Source organism: Schistocerca piceifrons, chromosome 3 (assembly GCF_021461385.2).
Source record: "Schistocerca piceifrons isolate TAMUIC-IGC-003096 chromosome 3, iqSchPice1.1, whole genome shotgun sequence".
Classification (NCBI taxonomy): Eukaryota; Metazoa; Arthropoda; class Insecta; order Orthoptera; family Acrididae; genus Schistocerca; species Schistocerca piceifrons.
In genome coordinates, this window is record NC_060140.1 from 513,345,194 (window position 1) to 513,362,714 (window position 17,521).

The 17,521-nt window shown below is 40.1% G+C and overlaps 1 protein-coding gene across 1 annotated transcript in view; it reads right to left on the minus strand.

The window, feature by feature from the left end:
- Positions 1-17,521, minus strand: part of LOC124788789 (protein kinase C-binding protein NELL1-like) — a 466,052-nt gene that overhangs the window by 208,511 nt on the left and 240,020 nt on the right. The window contains exons 10-11 of the mRNA XM_047256072.1: positions 17,068-17,187; positions 10,436-10,696 (exon numbers count right to left, since the gene is read on the minus strand). Of these exons, the coding sequence (XP_047112028.1) occupies positions 10,436-10,696; positions 17,068-17,187 (381 nt within the window). The remainder of the gene's footprint in view (positions 1-10,435; positions 10,697-17,067; positions 17,188-17,521) is intronic.

Genomic DNA, 17,521 nt, shown 5'->3' on the forward strand with positions numbered 1-17,521 from the left:
GTATGTGCCAAGTAAAACTGTGAGGGATGGGAAAAACTCACTGTGGTTCAACAACAAAGTTAGGAAACTACTGCGAAAGCAAAGAGAGCTTCACTCCAAGTTTAAATGCAGCCGAAACCTCTCAGACAAACAGAAGCTAAACGATGTCAAAGTTAGCGTAAGGAGGGCTATGCATGAAGCGTTCAGTGAATTCGAAAGTAAAATTCTATGTACCGACTTGACAGAAAATCCTAGGAAGTTCTGGTCTTACGTTAAATCAGTAAGTGGCTCGAAACAGCATATCCAGACACTCCGGGATGATGATGGCATTGAAACAGAGGATGACATGCGTAAAGCTGAAATACCAAACACATTTTTCCAAAGCTGTTTCACAGAGGAAGACCGCACTGCAGTTCCTTCTCTAAATCCTCGCACAAATGAAAAAATGGCTGACATCGAAATAAGTGTCCAAGAAATAGAAAAGCAACTGGAATCACTCAACAGAGGAAAGTCCACTGGACCTGATGGGATACCAATTTGATTCTACACAGAGTACGCGAAAGAACTTGCCCCCCCTTCTAACAGCCATGTACTGCAAGTCTCTAGAGTAATGGAAGGTTCCAAATGATTGGAAAAGAGCACAGGTAGTCCCAGTCTTCAAGAAGGGTCATCGAGCAGATGTGCAAAACTATAGACCTATATCTCTGACTTCGATCTGTTGTAGAATTTTAGAACATGTTTTTTGCTCGCGTATCATGTCATTTTTGGAAACCCAGAATTTACTTTGTAGGAATCAACATGGATTCCGGAAACAGCGATCGTGTGAGACCCAACTCGCTTTATTTGTTCATGAGACCCAGAATATATTAGATACAGGCTCCCAGGTAGATGCTATCTTCCTTGACTTCCGGAAGGTGTTCGATACAGTTCCACACTGTCGCCTGATAAACGAAGTAAGAGCCTGCGGAATATCAGACTAGCTGTGTGGCTGGATTGAAGAGTTTTTAGCAAACAGAACACAGCATGTTGTTATCAATGGAGAGACGTCTACAGACGTTAAAGTAACCTCTGGCGTGCCACAGGGGAGTGTTATGGGACCATTGCTTTTCACAATATATATAAATGACCCAGTAGATAGTGTCGGAAGTTCCATGCGGCTTTTTGCGGATGATGCTGTAGTATACAGAGAAGCTGCAGCATTAGAAAATTGTAGCGAAATGCAGGAAGATCTGCAGCGGATAGGTACTTGGTGCAGGGAATGGCAACTGACCCTTAACATAGACAAATGTAATGTATTGCGAATACATAGAAAGAAGGGTCCTTTATTGTATGATTATATGATAGTGGAACAAACACTGGTAGCAGTTTCTTCTGTAAAATATCTGGGAGTATGCATGTGGAACGATTTGAAGTGGAATGATCATATAAAATTAATTGTTGGTAAGGCGGGTACCAGGTTGAGATTCATTGGGAGAGTCCTTACAAAATGTAGTCCATCAACAAAGGAGGTGGCTTACAAAACACTCGTTTGACCTATACTTGAGTATTGCTCATCAGTGTGGGATCCATACCAGATCGGGTGTGTTTCATCACAGGGTTATTTGGTAACCGTGATAGCGTTACGGAGATGTTTAGCAAACTCAAGTGGCAGACTCTGCAAGAGAGGCGCTCTGCATCGTGGTGTAGCTTGCTCACCAGGTTTCGAGAGGGTGCATTTCTGGGTGAGGTATCAAATATATTGCTTCCCCATACTTATACCTCCCGAGGAGATCACGAATGTAAAATTAGAGAGATTTGAGCGTGCACGGAGGCTTTCAGACAGTCGTTCTTCCTGCGACTGGAACAGAAAAGGGAGGTAATGACAGTGGCACGTAAAGTGCCCTCTGCCACACACCGTTGGGTGGCTTACGGAGTATAAATGCAGATGTAGATGTAGATAAAAGAAGTGTCCATCAGTAAGGAAATTTCTGGCAGAATGTATATATTGGTATGTTTTGTGATTTCTTTCCTACATACACAAATGACTTCACTATTATGTTTACTGCTACTGGCTATCTGTACATATAAATAGTTCAATACATTTCCCTTTCTCTTTTTAAAATTTTGTTAGCAATGAAGGACTATTACTCCATCAAGCAATATGGCAAGTGTGACTTTGTGGTAGGGTTTGGCAAATAGATGTAGCCCACACCTTGTGCACTGAAAAATATCCACATGACAGAGTACATCTGGGTCATTTATTTATCATGAAGATAACCTTAGGGTCATCCTATCAGGTCAGCACAAAAGTTATTATTCTCTTAGAAACATCACTACAGTCAGCAGAAATACTACATACTATCAATGAGTCACAGCTGTAACTGGCCAAATCCTACAAATACCTGGGTGTAAAACTTTGCAAGGATATGAAATGGAATGATCACATAGGTTCAGTCATGAATAAAGCAGGTGGTAGGCTTTGTTTTGCTGGTAAACTACTGGGGAAATGCAATTAGTCTACAAAAGAGATTGTTTACAAATCACTCATGCGACCCATCCTGAAGTGTATGGGAGCTGAAGCAAGTAGAATTAACAGGGGATATTGAACATATATAGAGAAGGACAGCATAGATAGTCACAAGTTTGTTTGATCCATGGGACACTGTCATGGAGTTGTTGAAGGAACTGAATTAACAGACTCTTGAAGATAAACATAAATTATCCAGAGAAATTTATAGAAAAGCATTTTTATTTGCCGTCTGCTGTAATGATGTAAGAGGTTCAATCGTTTTTTTATTTCTTAGTTTTATTTTTTTAAATAAAGCTTTTCATATTTTTATACACCTGCTATAGTGCAAACCACTCTTCTTTATACCAAAATATGATTTGTCATAATTACTTGATAGTTCACAGTTCCAGCCAGCACCAGGTTGTCATAAATTGTAGCAAACTCCCAAGAGAATAATACATATAGCGCATGTTCAAGTAAATCCACCAATAATTCATAGAAAATCAATCAAAACACAGCCCTCTCGAAATCAAGTAAGGAACCAAGTCATGAAAGTACAGTGCAAGTTAAGTAGCAACTTTAGCACAGCTTGGTTTGAAGTGTCTTACAGTGGTCCAGCAATCATGTTTTATCTCCATCTTGACATTAGCACCCATGCCCAAGTGACACTCCACTGGTGCTTCTTATTGGTTGCTACAGAAGTCACTGATAATCAACACAACAGGGTACTGACATCACTGAATGACTACAGAAATACAGCATGGCTCCCCCTTTAAATGGCATGTGGGGCAGAAGTGTCCCTTTTGGTGTTGCAAACAAAAGAGACTCCAGCATTGGTCACATAAAGTTGAAACCCTTTTTTTAAATTATTATTGCATATCAATTTCAGTCACAGAGTGATCATCTTCCTTACTAAAATAAAAATAAAAACACACAAATTCAAACCTAAATGATCAATGTGGAAACATATGTGTCATTTTACAATAAAGAACATTGAGTTTTACATGATATAGTACATACCAAGACTTATCTTGTAAAATGCAATGTTCTCTATTGTAAAATGACTCACATGTTTGCACATTGATCATTTACATTTGATTTTGTGTGTTTTTATTTTTATTTTAGCACTGAATGTGATCACTCTGTGATTGAAACTGATATGCAATAATGATAAAAGAATGCTTCAAGATTAAGTGACCAGTGCTGGAGATTCCCTTGTTTGCCATACTTGTTGGGTTGTCATGGTGCACAAACTTCCTAATAGAATGCAATGATTTTGATATTGTGATCACCAAATCAGTAGTGGAAGGCATGAGGTGGGCAAGTCAGCTAAAGTTTCATTGTCCATCTTTACATCTGTTGTTGCTGTATTCTATGCCTGTGGTGGAGGTGTGGTGCTGATGTTGGGGCCTGGTCGCCGGGGTCCATGCTGGAAGACAGATGCTTGAGGTGGAAAAGGATCCCATTTGATGGGGAAACAGTTCTGATGGCATATGCAGTTGTATCAAGCCAGCTACAGTGATGTTGTTGGTGGTCTCGAGATGGAGACTGCTAATTGTGGGTGTAGCTGGTTGGTGTGTTGTACCAGTATGATGACATTGCCATCCACTGTGAACATTTGTCATCACCAAGTGACTCTGATGACTTCTGGTACTTATCCTGGACCCCCCCCCCCCCCCCCCCAAAGGTGTAAGCTCAAACCTCTGTGTCCAGTGAGTAGCAACAGCAATGGATGGGATGGTGCGAGCATATTGTAGATGCAGGAGCTTACAGAAGGTCTGGTGTTAGTTACAACACAGCAGTTGCACCATAGTATGCCCTTGTTTTGGTGGTGTGGTCATGTAGGAAGCTGGAAGTGGGTCAGGACCTGAGCCTTGTCACACTACACCATCTTCCACACCCACACCTTAAAGGTGCAGACCTACTGCTCAGCTTCATCATTGGAGGCTGGGTGGTATGGCACCATTGGCAGGTGTTTTATTCCATTCCAAGAGCAGAATTCTTGAAACATAGTGGAGAAAACTGAGGACTATTATCCAAAATGATCATTTATTGGGCCTCTCTAATGAAAAATATTTTCCACGAGGCACTTATTGTCTCTCTTGCTCTGGTATCTGACTTTTGAACTATGTAAGAAACATGGAAAATGAGTCTATCATGATGAGCCACATCTCTGTGAGCAAAGGGACGGCAAAGTCCAGATGAATGCACTGCCATGGATACAGCACATTTAGCCAGGCTTGGAACAGTTCCAGGGGTCCTGACTAGGTTGACCGACAGCTCTTGCTGGAGCAGGCTGTCCTCACAGTATCTTACATGATGCTCGGACAGTAGGCATGCCACCCTGTAAGCATCTTCATGTGTGTCACCCCCTGGGTCAGCATACAGGAGGTTTACGACTTAATGATGCAGTGGCAACAGGATGACACCACCGGAAGTCATTGGCATCTGATGTCAGCATCATTAATCCCTGTACAACATAAATCCTTGCTTTCATGGAAAAATATGTGTGGAGTTCTGGAAGAAAGTTAGGTGGGAGGCCTTCTGGCCAACCTTCATGAATATATTTCTTAACTTGTTTGGGGATATGGCCTTGCCGCAGTGGTAACACCAGTCCTCTCCTCATCAGATCACCGAAGATAAGCATTGTCTGGCTGGGCTAGCACTTGGATGGGTGACCAACTGGTCTGCTGAGCACTGTTGGCACACGGGGTGCACTCAGCCCTTGTGAGGCAAACTGAGGAGCTACTTGATAGAGATGTAGTGGCTCCGGTCTCGGGAACTGACATACGGCCGAGAGAGTGGTGTGGTGACCACATTCACCTCCACATCCGCAGCCAGTGATACCCATGGTCTGAGGATGACATGGAGGCCGGTCGGTACTGTTGGGCCTTCATGGCCTGTTCAGAAGGAGTTAAGTTTAGTTTGTTTGGGGATAGGGTGCTCAGATACAGCTTTCGATATTATGGATACAGTGACATGAAACACTTGTAGGGTGTTCCGTAAGGTGTCATCTACAGTGATGTGCAAAACTTTTACATAATGTGTCATTGCCAAGTAACATAGCTTGATGAAACTTGGACAATGCCTAAAAAGAACTGCTACAGTACAGATGGTAATTAAATGAAATTTGCAATGAGATGAACAGAAATGACACATTTCTTCAAACAGAATAATTACACTGAAGTCACCCCTGGACATTACAAAGGTGGGACGTGGTTCCTAACAGGGTGTGTGCCAACTATGGAAAGTAATACATGCTCTGAAATGTGCTAACTTTTTGGCCACAAGATTGGTAAAGCATTCTTGTGGTAGGGCGTATCAACAGTGTGGTTGATAATTGTTGGATGGTTACTGGTACATGCACTGCAGTACATCTCCACAGTGCATCCAACATGTGCTCAGTGGGTTTTAAGTTAGGGGAGTGTGCAGGCCTGTTCATTCAGCCAATATTTTCTTGTTCCAAGAGCTCCTCCACTTACACAGTTTCATGTGGCCTTGTACTGCTATCCAGAAAACTGAAATCAGGGCCAAATGCACCACTGAGAAGATGCATGTGGGGAACAACTGCAGTGTTACAATAAAGGTGACCATTGAGTGTAATGTGTTGAAAGATTTGGAGGCCATTATGCCCATGCAACATTATGCCTCACCTCAGCATACAGCCCACAAAAACCATCATGTTCAATAACATTCCTGTGTGCATTATGTGTTGCCGCTCTCACCAAATTACGGCACCTAATCCACCCGACGTTATGGTGTGGCAAGGCATCATGGTGCATGGGCATACTAATCCCCAAATCTTCAAACACAGTGCACAAATTAGTCAGCGTTATTATAACACTGTACTCTTTACACATGTACATGTTCTCAGGGGTATATTTGGCCCTGACTTCATTTTTATGGATGACAATGCATGACTGCATTGATCTGTGCAGGCAGAGGAGCTCTTGGAATGAGAGGATATTCAGCAAATGGACTGGCCTGCCCATTCACCTGACTTAAATCCCATTGAGCAGATGGGGTATGTGTTGGAGAGATGTACTGCAGTGCACCCGTGTGTACTAATGAACATCTAGCAGTTGTCAACTGTGCAGCTGGAGGCAAGGAACACCCTACCACAAGTCCCCCTTACCAGCCTTGTGGCCAGCATGGGGGCAATCTGTGGAGCATGTATTGCGATCCTTAGTGGTGACACACCCTATTAAGGACCATGTCCCACCTTCTGTAAGACACAGGGGACCATCATGAGGACTTCAATGTTATTGTGTTATTTCTGTTTGTCTCATTGCATATTTCTTTCAGTTACTATCTGCACTATACTATGGCAGTTCTATGTATGGTCCAAGTTTCATCAAGCTATGTTGCTTGGCAATGGCACATCATATGAAAGTTACTTTCTAATTCAGTATCACTTATAGTCTGCATAGGGCATCTGAGTTATCACAGTGTACTGTCAGTGTAGTCAACTGAATAACTGTAATTGCAGAGGAAGAGGGCCACATGTTGTAGGCTTTGTGTCATTTTTTCTAGGAGGCAGTTTTTAAGACTGAACAATGAAATTAATGGTGTATGGTCCAATATGAAATGAAATTTTTTGCTGTGAAGAAATGTATGGAATTTCTTGGTGCCAATATGGTAGCTACTGGTATTCTTTTTTTTTTTAATTTGAGTTGTGGGTAACTGATCTGGGCCAAAGTGAGTGTTTTAGAGACATGGGTGATGGGCTGTTCCATACATCATCGTTTTTGTGAGGATGTTGAGATGTGGCGACCAGGATAAAGGCGCTGATGGTTCATAAGTCACTAGACAAGAATCGGACTTTTAACTAATGTTCTAACCTATGACAAGCCTCCTGAAACTACTGTGACCATTCATATTTTGCACATTTCTTGTGTAGACTATTCAGGAGCCTGGTGGAATTTGTTATAAATTTTACATAATAATTTATTTTGCCAAGAAATGACTAAAGATCTTTAAGTTCATAGGCACTTGGATTTTTTTGGCTTCACATGTTTGTGAGTTAATTGAGGTCTTTACAACTCAACATGTGGCCCGTACCTGGATTAAAATAACAGAGTGATTGACAGCTAGTTGTTTACAGGAAAGCTGCCATAGCAACAGCCAATCACAGAATGACCCTGGACACACCTTCCATCAGGTGACTACTTCAATTGACAACATAACAATAATAAGTCATTTTCATGGTGTGCATTGCTTATGTGTGTGGTTTGTTTATTTTACATGACAGGAAAGTTTATTACATCATACACGCCATGCACAATAGGATGCTTCAGTTTAGCAGCTGCTGATGCTTTTGACCTCCTACAGAAAGTATATGATTCCTGGTATCAATGAGATAACCCAGAGTCATAGAGGGGGCTGAAAATGGTGTACTGTAACACCAGAAATGGTTGCACATCAATAAAACAAATAAATGAAGCTGATGGTGTTACCCTTACTACATACAAGATATATCTTCATCATGTTAGCCAACAGACATCAAACTGAAATTCCTGCAATATTAAAAAACAAAGTAAATGAGTGCTTTATTAGACACTTCTTCCACAATTTAACAGAATATTTGCATTCTGAAATGTAAATTTTAGTTAGTATTAATGTTCATATTAAACAGGTTTCTGTCTTCTACAAAACATAGTTTGCTGACAGTGGTATTTGAAATCAGTAAAGTTACATAAATACTTAGTATGAAGTACTAGTTTATATAGAACTTCATACTATGCCTATAGTTAATAGTCAAAAAACTGTAAGAGAAAGGCCAGTGGCATTTTTTAAAGTACTTGTAACTGATTTTCCCCAGATGTACATACAAATATACACTGATGAGCCAAAGCCCTAATGAACAACAGCCCACTGCAAGACTCAATGCTGCCTGGTAGTGCTGTGAGCACAAGACAATGTAAGGAAAGTGTATTGGTAGCACAGAAGAAAATGGGGAATCATGCTACTGATACCACGGGTCAGAAATGAGGACAGAAATGGACATTAGCGATTTTGGCAAAGGGCTAAATCAAACAATGGAAAATCCAGGATGGAATAACAACAATATGAAAAGGATAAATTGTACTACCACGTGGAGAAGGCATTAGTGGCAGACAGACCCATTGAAAAAAGACTGCTAGGTGATATTTAGCTATCACACTAAGTCCTTCATCAGATGTGGAAAAAAAGAACACTCACACATTCACGGCTCACATACATATAGCCACTATCATGACTAGGAGCTAATGTCCAGTTGTGATTGCATCTAAGGTGAGCAACAAATAATGTTAGGATGGGTGATGGAGGAACAGAATAGGCGTGGGATGGGAAGTATAAAATATAGTAGGACAGGGGTGGGGGGAAGATGCTATAGCTGCCTTTGGAAGCTTGCAGCTATGTGGTGGTGACTAGAGCTAGTACCACCACGTCCATGCATGCTCTTACAGACAGCACTAGTATCTTACATCATCCCTATCCCACTATCCCTCTGCCTCCCCACACCATGCCTATTCTGCACCCCCACTATCCATGCAGCAAAGACTTCTGCTCACCTCAGATGAAGTAGGTAGATTCTTTTGGTTGGATACATGGAAATGAGTATCTCAGAAATAGCATAGCTGATCACTTGTTCACATGCTACTGTTGTGAGCACCTATGAAAAGTGATTGAACGAGAGTGAAACTGTGAGATGGTGCTGGATGTCCACATATCATCACAGAACATGGAGGCTGAATGTGTACCCACTTGCTATAGCAGGATAGGTGGCAATCTGTGGCAGATGAGATGACAGAATACAATGCTCATACAAGCACACCACACAGGTTACATTGTTGAATATGGGGTGCTGCAGAACATGACCCCAATGTTTCCACATGTTGCTACATAGACCTCGTCAGTTTTGATTGCAAAGAGCACAGGATCATCAAGGGTGCACTATGGATCAATATAAACATGTTGCCTGGTCAGATGAATCATGTTTCTTGTTGCAGCAGGTTGATGCTCGTGTCAGGAAACGCCATCCTACAAGCTGCTTGAAACATGCACTGTATGATGGACACAGGCTAGTGGGAGCAGTATTGTGCTATGGTGGACATTCACCTGGGCTTCTGTGTGGACTGTGGTGGCAATTGAAGGCACCATGACAGCTGTGGACTATGTTATTATTGACCACCTGCACCCCTGCACCATCTTAACTCAATGGAACATACCTGGAACACTATCAGGAGGAGTCAGCTTTGAACCCACAAACCACCTGGAATTACAGGAACTGTGTGACCTATGAATAGATATCTGTTGTTATACATATCCGGAAACCTACCACAAAGTCATCAAATCCATGCCACACAGAATCCACTAAGGTGGGCATGTGGTCATAATGTGTTGGCTCAACTGTGTATACAGCAACACAGTGTAGTTCCTATAATCATAAGTATGAGTTGACCAGTACTCGTCATAACTTGCTGCCTGCCAAGCTTGCTTTTGCCTATAAATGTATGACTTGATTTGTTCTACATCCGTGAATGCTCCCTTCTTCTGGAACATTATGTGTGAATAAATGAATGAACAAATCAACTGAAACATCCTGCACTAGTTATCTTACATGTCAATACAATCAGACTATAATGCTTTTCAAAAGGTGGTGTGAGATTTGAAGCCAAATTTTAAAATACTGGTATTATTGACTTCGAGTATGTACCAGAAGTAACAGTTAAAATCTAGTCATCCGAACTCTCCATAGTCACACACACAAAAAAAAGGTGTGGTGGTATAATGTGTGATTAAGTAAAAAAATAATGAGTTTAGTAACAACAAGATGTCGTTAAGTCATGAATCAGAATGGAAGAAAAGTCTGTTCTAAATTCAACATGCAGAAAGTAATATCATGAAAGGGAAGGACAAAATGAATTGAAAATTTTTAATTTTACCAAGCTCTAGAAGGTAAATAAATAATATGTTATTACTGACGTTTACAGTTGTATCCGTCGCCTTCATAGCCCTGCTGGCATTGACAGCGGTAGCTTCCCAGTGTGTTGACACACGAAGCATGGCTATGGCATCCATGTTCTCCTGTGCTACATTCATCCAACTCCACACAATTGAACTTATCAAGACGTCGATAACCAGGCAAACATTCACATACGTAAGAGCCTGGAGTGTTGACACAGCGAGTATTGGAATGGCAGTGATGTCCATCAAGTCCACCTTCTTGCTGGCATTCATCCACATCTGTTGAAATTGTGTGAAAAATATTAGGTAATGTCACAGAATCATAATGCATTTGTGAAAAAATCTTTTATGTTCATAAAATCACCATCATTCCCCTTACTGAAAAGAGAAATACAAAAATGAGTTACAAGGGCGTTAGGAAAAGTAAAGTCTTTGAATTTTTTATTTGAACACTCCTAAAGCTTTTTAAATAAAACAAGCTTTCTTGACATTCTACACATTTATTCTTCATGTCTACATATTTATTTTCCAATATAATGGAAGGAAACATTCCACGTGGGAAAAATTATATATAAAAACAAAGATGAGGTGACTTACCGAACAAAAGCGCTGGCAGGTCGATAGACACACAAACAAACACAAACATACACACAAAATTCAAGCTTTCGCAACAAACTGTTGCCTCATCAGGAAAGAGGGAAGGAGAGGGGAAGACGAAAGGAAGTGGGTTTTAAGGGAGAGGGTAAGGAGTCATTCCAATCCCGGGAGCGGAAAGACTTACCTTAGGGGGAAAAAAGGACAGGTATACACTCGCACACACGCACATATCCATCCACACATACAGACACAAGCAGACATATTTAAATATGTCTGCTTGTGTCTGTATGTGTGGATGGATATGTGCGTGTGTGCGAGTGTATACCTGTCCTTTTTTCCCCCTAAGGTAAGTCTTTCCGCTCCCGGGATTGGAATGACTCCTTACCCTCTCCCTTAAAACCCACTTCCTTTCGTCTTCCCCTCTCCTTCCCTCTTTCCTGATGAGGCAACAGTTTGTTGCGAAAGCTTGAATTTTGTGTGTATGTTTGTGTTTGTTTGTGTGTCTATCGACCTGCCAGTGCTTTTGTTCGGTAAGTCACCTCATCTTTGTTTTTATATATAATATTTATTTTCCAACATAGTCAACATGGCAGTGAACACATTTCTCCCAGTGAGAGACCAGTTTGCTGATTCCAGCACTGTAGTATGTTTGGCTATGTTGATAATTCCACAACCTCACCTCTGCTTGCACTGCTTCATTACTATCAAAATGAAGTTCTCAAATGTTTACTTTAATACTTTAAGTTTCTGAAACAGATTAAAATTTGAAGGGGCCAAATATGGCCTGTATGGGGGATGATAGATAACAGTGAACCCAAGATTTGTAATTTTTGCAGGTGTCACAGCACTCAGCTGTGGTCTGGCATTGTCATGTTGAAGAAGAGGGTGCTCCATGTGTGGACAAAATCTTCAAATTTATGCTTTCAGGTTTCTGAGGGTCCTGCAGTACCTTGCTGGGCTTATGATGGTGCCTGTAGGTATGAATTCCAAATGCACCACACCCTGAACATCCAAGAACTCTGTGAGCATGACTGTGCTTGCTGATAGCATGATCTCAAATGTTTTTGGTGTCAGTGATCCTCTGTGGTAGAACTCCAATGATGATTTATTTATTTTATTTTTTTTTTAGGTCAAAATGGTGAATGCATTTTCATCACTTGTCACAGTGCTGTTGAGGAACCCATCAGCCTCATGCTCAAAATGCAAAAGACATTGCTGACAGACATCCTACCTCCTATGTTTCATGTCAGGAATGAGCATTCAAGGTAGCCAACATGCAATCATTTTTCTGTACTGCAGTTCTGCAATGATGGCTTGTAAACATTCTTGAGATATACCACAGTTACCTGAGAGCTGTATTATCTGATGATTTTCTCTGATGAGGTCATCAACTTGATTGTGATAACTTTCATTAGTTGCCACATGTGGTTGTCCACTCTGAGCTCTGTCACACACAGAATAGCCCCACCGTTTCCTCATTATGAGCATGAACAACCAAACATGACACATCACTGATGTCAAGACAATCATCACTGTACACAGCCTTCATTCTTCCACGAATTTCAATTGGAGGCACATTTTCTGCAGTTATAAACACGATTACAGTGCACTGTTTCTCATGCACCAACAAAGTTACATTACACACTGCCATGTTGTACATGACAATCTGAAGTCCTCTACCACCATTGGGTTGTAACGTGCATCAGAAAAATGGGAAAGTCAGCTGAGTAATAAGCACAACATATAATACCTCAACCGACATTGAGAACAGAACAAAAACTTAGGAGACATTACTTTTCAGCATGCCTCAAGTTATATGAATGACAGGGTCAGGGATTTTCTCTGCCTCGTGATGACTGGGTGTTGTGTGATGTCCTTAGGGTTAGTTGGGTTTAACTAGTTCTAAGTTCTAGGGGACTGATGACCATAGATGTTAAGTCCCATAGTGCTCAGAGCCATTTGAACCATTTTTTATATGAATAACATGATTTAAAGTTACTGTATTGTACCAGTTTCTTATTATTGAAAATACTATTCTTAACTACATACTGTGAATTTTTTGTAAATGAAGCAAGTGATTCACTTAACCAGTTGTGTGTGTAAGTGTGTGTGTGTGTCTGTCTATAGAGTAAAAGAGCGATACAGAATAGAATCTAGTGTGTAAACGGTATTTCTTGTTTTATTTATACCTTAACATTGTTTCAGCTTCATATATTTGGTTCTACAATGTGTAATTGGAATCTGTTAACGTACTTGACATCTGCAAATTGAAATAAATATCTTTTGGCATAAGCAGTAACTTACAAGAAACACAATTAAACATCCCTCAGCATTTTCAATAGAATCATTTTGTGTGTTAGACCATGTCATCATGAAACACTAAAAAACTAAGATCCTTATACACTCTCTTATTTCATTTGCCAGGTGGCTACTGACATCACATTCTGGGATGCTTTTGAACAATTTGATAATCAACAGCTTGTATCCACAAGTAGTATTTCCCTGCAGTGAGTTGTTGATGCATGCTGCAGCTGTTCTCTCGTGGCCTCTTCTTTATACTGTTGAACCAAGGTCATGTGGACCTTCTGGGTGGTGAACACACACAATCTGATGGACTAGGATCATCGTTCCCCCTATTCATGCTGTTAGAGCTCTTAATTATTTTGATATGGTCTCTTATTTTTTCCCTGCTGCATCTACAGCTGGGCAAGCAAACATACAAGGTTCTTTAAAATTCATAGATTGGCTATAACCCTGATAGTGTTCAGCTGCAAGTTGAGATGTAGATGTAAATGTAGATCTGTTGTGTTGCCCCAGTTGCAAGTAAGATGATGTTTGTTGGAAACACATCACCTTACATTTTGTTATAATCATTGTTGGTTCCCATCACTGAGGGAACAGCTGAAGAAACATAAAAAGACTGATCTATTATTTTCAGTAAATGCACTGTACTTCTCTGAAGCATAATTAATAATAAGAAGAATACATCTACTAATGCATTTAAGATTTTGCAACAAAATAAATATTTCTGAACACTAAATGTTATGTTTTACAGCAATAGTATTGTTAATATCTAAAGTAAGGTGCCACAGTTTACAACAAGAATCAAATCAAAGGTTCTCTAAGAATATGCTGATTCTAAAGCAATATAATAAGTGCTAATCCATCTCCTGATTTCACCAAAATAGGCTTTTTCACATTCACGTCAGAGTTTGTCAATGCCTGCAATGTGGAGAACATCTTTGGAATCCTTTATGGGCCTCAACATGTCTTCAGTCTTGGTTGAATTCCTCCATATTGCAGCACCTTGCTTACACAGTCGCTGATGCCTCTCACGTAAGGTAAATGAGCAACAGAAAGAGGATCTTTTGTCCCTTTGTCTGTTTCGTCTTCACAGTATCTTATAGTTCACTGTATGTTCCTATTGCTATATCCATTCACAATGTTATCTGGAGACCATGGATGTTAAGTCCCATAGTGCTCAGAGCCATTTGAACCAGCCATTGTTATCTGGAGCTTGGTTATTAGCTCTTGTTGGAGGCTGTCAGTGTACTCATCCAGTGGGGCTGTCAGCGCATGTAGTACAGAATTCTTTTGTGCTGGATGGTGGTACAATTTCACATGCAGGTGTCTGTTGCTGTACATCAGTTTCCAATAACCATCAAAATGAACTGAGTCAGCTCCAAACAACATTATATGTGAATGGATATAGCTGAAAAATGGCAGCTTTACATGAACTGGGTTCAACAGTATATACAAGCAGCCACAAAAAAATGCCAGTGTGGCATCAATGTCTCACTGCAGGAAAACACTAAACCTGGGTACAAGCTGCTGATTTTCTATTGTCAACCAATCACCTGCCACAGTAGCACATGAAATAACCTACCATACAGTCACCTTTCCATAACAATCTTTACTTCAAATCACCCAATGGCATCCCAGTATGTGATATTGGTAGCCATCTGATACTGAAATAAGACAGTGTATAGGAGAAGACCATTATCAGAATAAAGCAGTTGTTCACCCTGAAGAGAATCACTGCAAGGATGGTCAAAATCTTTGAGTTTTAGTTGTTTTAAAGTTAGTTAATGAAGTGGTCTAATATGCAGAATTGCCGCATGGGGTAACCACACAGTCTGAAGTGCCTTGTCATAGTTTGTGTGCCTCCCTCCCCCCTTCCCCCTGTCCCCCCTTAATTGTTTTCAGGAGGTGGTTTCACTTTGGAACCATAAGGACATACAGTTTTCAACTACCCTTCATTTCATGCAATTTTTTTGAAAATAAATGAAATATTTTTCCTAGACATAATCTCACATCTCAAAACTTCCATAAACTCATTAATGCCTAAAACAAATTATAGTCCTAAATAACAAGCAAAAATGGGCCTAAAGTTTAATACATGTCACTTTCTCTTGTGTGTGTGTGTGTGTGTGTGTGTGTGTGTGTGTGTATTTTGTGCTCACCCTGACAAAGCAGTAGATATAATCCGCACTCTGGCTGGTACAACAAATGTACTTCAGTGGTTAGATAGAGAATTTTTGCACCGGCAAAAGTCATTTAAAGAATGTTTTCCTCTCCTCAGTTTCAGAATACAATAAAATAAGCATAGCTTTACTCGTATGACACTGAATATTAGACCAGATTCATCGCTAACTCTGGTCCAATTTTATCAAGAAATTCCTAAGCCTGTCTGTGATCCACAGGGCTTCAAAATTTCATCCTTATATTCACAGTGCACTATCCTTGATGACCATCATCATTGAATATGGTGGCAACCTGAGGAGAAGTTCCATTCTTCCAGTTTTTTCAAGAGGCACAGTGGTGTATAGTGTGAGACATCTTGCATCCTCATGTGTTACCTCTCATGCAATACTATCATGGTGCAATTTTACAGCAGGACAATACTCATTTACAAAAGGCACGTATTTCTATGAGCTGTCTGCATGGCATTCAGGTACTTGCATGACCTGCAAGATCCCTAGAACTGTCCCCAGTAGAATATGTGTGGGACCAGCTTGTACAATAGCTCCATCTCAATGCCAGAGTCTGCGATATCAAAGACCAGTTACAATAATTTTGGGCCAGTTTGCTTCAGGAGAGGACACAATGGATCCATGATGCCATTCCAACAGAATCAGGGCATCCATCCAGGCCAGGGGGGGGGGGGGGGGGTGCAATATCATACTGATAATTGAGCGCAAACTGCCAAATTCCTTATGTAATCATTGGAATAACTTTGTATATCCTCTGACCCATTAACTTTCATTTCATTTCCTCCTCCCCGTCAGTGTGCTTCACTTTTTTTTCAGTCAGTGTATTTTTTGTCAGTCAGTGTATATCTTCTTCCTTAATATTTTCATTTCTCCCATTTTGGCTTTGTTTCCAAGATAGGAATCATTGAACATGAAAGCTGAAATTTCACAGTCTTTTGTATTTGGACTGTCCTTGCTCATATTGTTTAAGTTTAAGTGGTGGTTAAGCAGAGGATCTGGTTTCATCTTACTGTATGTGCACCTTGCCAGACAGAAGAGAGCCACTCACATACACACACACACACACACACACACACACACACACACACACAGACAGACACACACACACAGAGAGAGAGAGAGATGCAGATTATTAAATCATAATGATAATTAATTATAATTGCCCTTTTTAACACTACATAACAACAACTACAGTGTGTTATTCCCAGTTTCCTGTTAAGCTTGATGAGTTGTTTAACAGCGAATCAACACAAAAATACATAGGCTTTGTACAGGGAGGTAATACAAGGACCATTCCAGTATTGGTTTAAAATATTTAGTACTGTTTTTCTACTTGTGGTATGTATTTTCACAAAATATCATACCCATTATTATCTACACTGTTTATTATTTTCCAACAGAAATGCTGATGAAACAAAAAAACAAATTTTTGAAACTATTACAAAAGCCATTTTAATACAAAAACTACAGTAAAGTCCACGAATATTATCATTTTCAAATTACGTGACACTAAATGAAAATTTATCAGTACTTTAGAGCTATTATTAACATAAAACTCACCATGGCACAAATGACCGTCTCCAGAAAATCCAGTGTTGCAGTGACATGCATAAGTAGTTTGTAAGTTGAGACAAGTAGCATTTTCATGGCACATATGTCCCTTATTGCAGTAATCCACCCCTATGCAAGCCAGCAGTAAAAGAAAATGCACGCATTTACAGGTTAGTAGATGATAATGAGAGTCAGTATTGTTATATAAACAGGCTGGCATCGAATCCATATTGTTAAATTGTTGAAAAGCATTTACAGAGAAAGTGAAAAACATTAGTAGACATTCTCTCATTAATGGAGCACACAGAAGAAAAAATACCAAGCAAAGTACAAAAACCGGATGTAAAATTGTTGATAATAGACAACTTCCTTCCAATATTTCCTAACAAAACTTTTGATTAAAGCACTTGAGATATTTTAACAGCTTTCTAAACAATATTTCTGAATTTATTATCAAATGAGA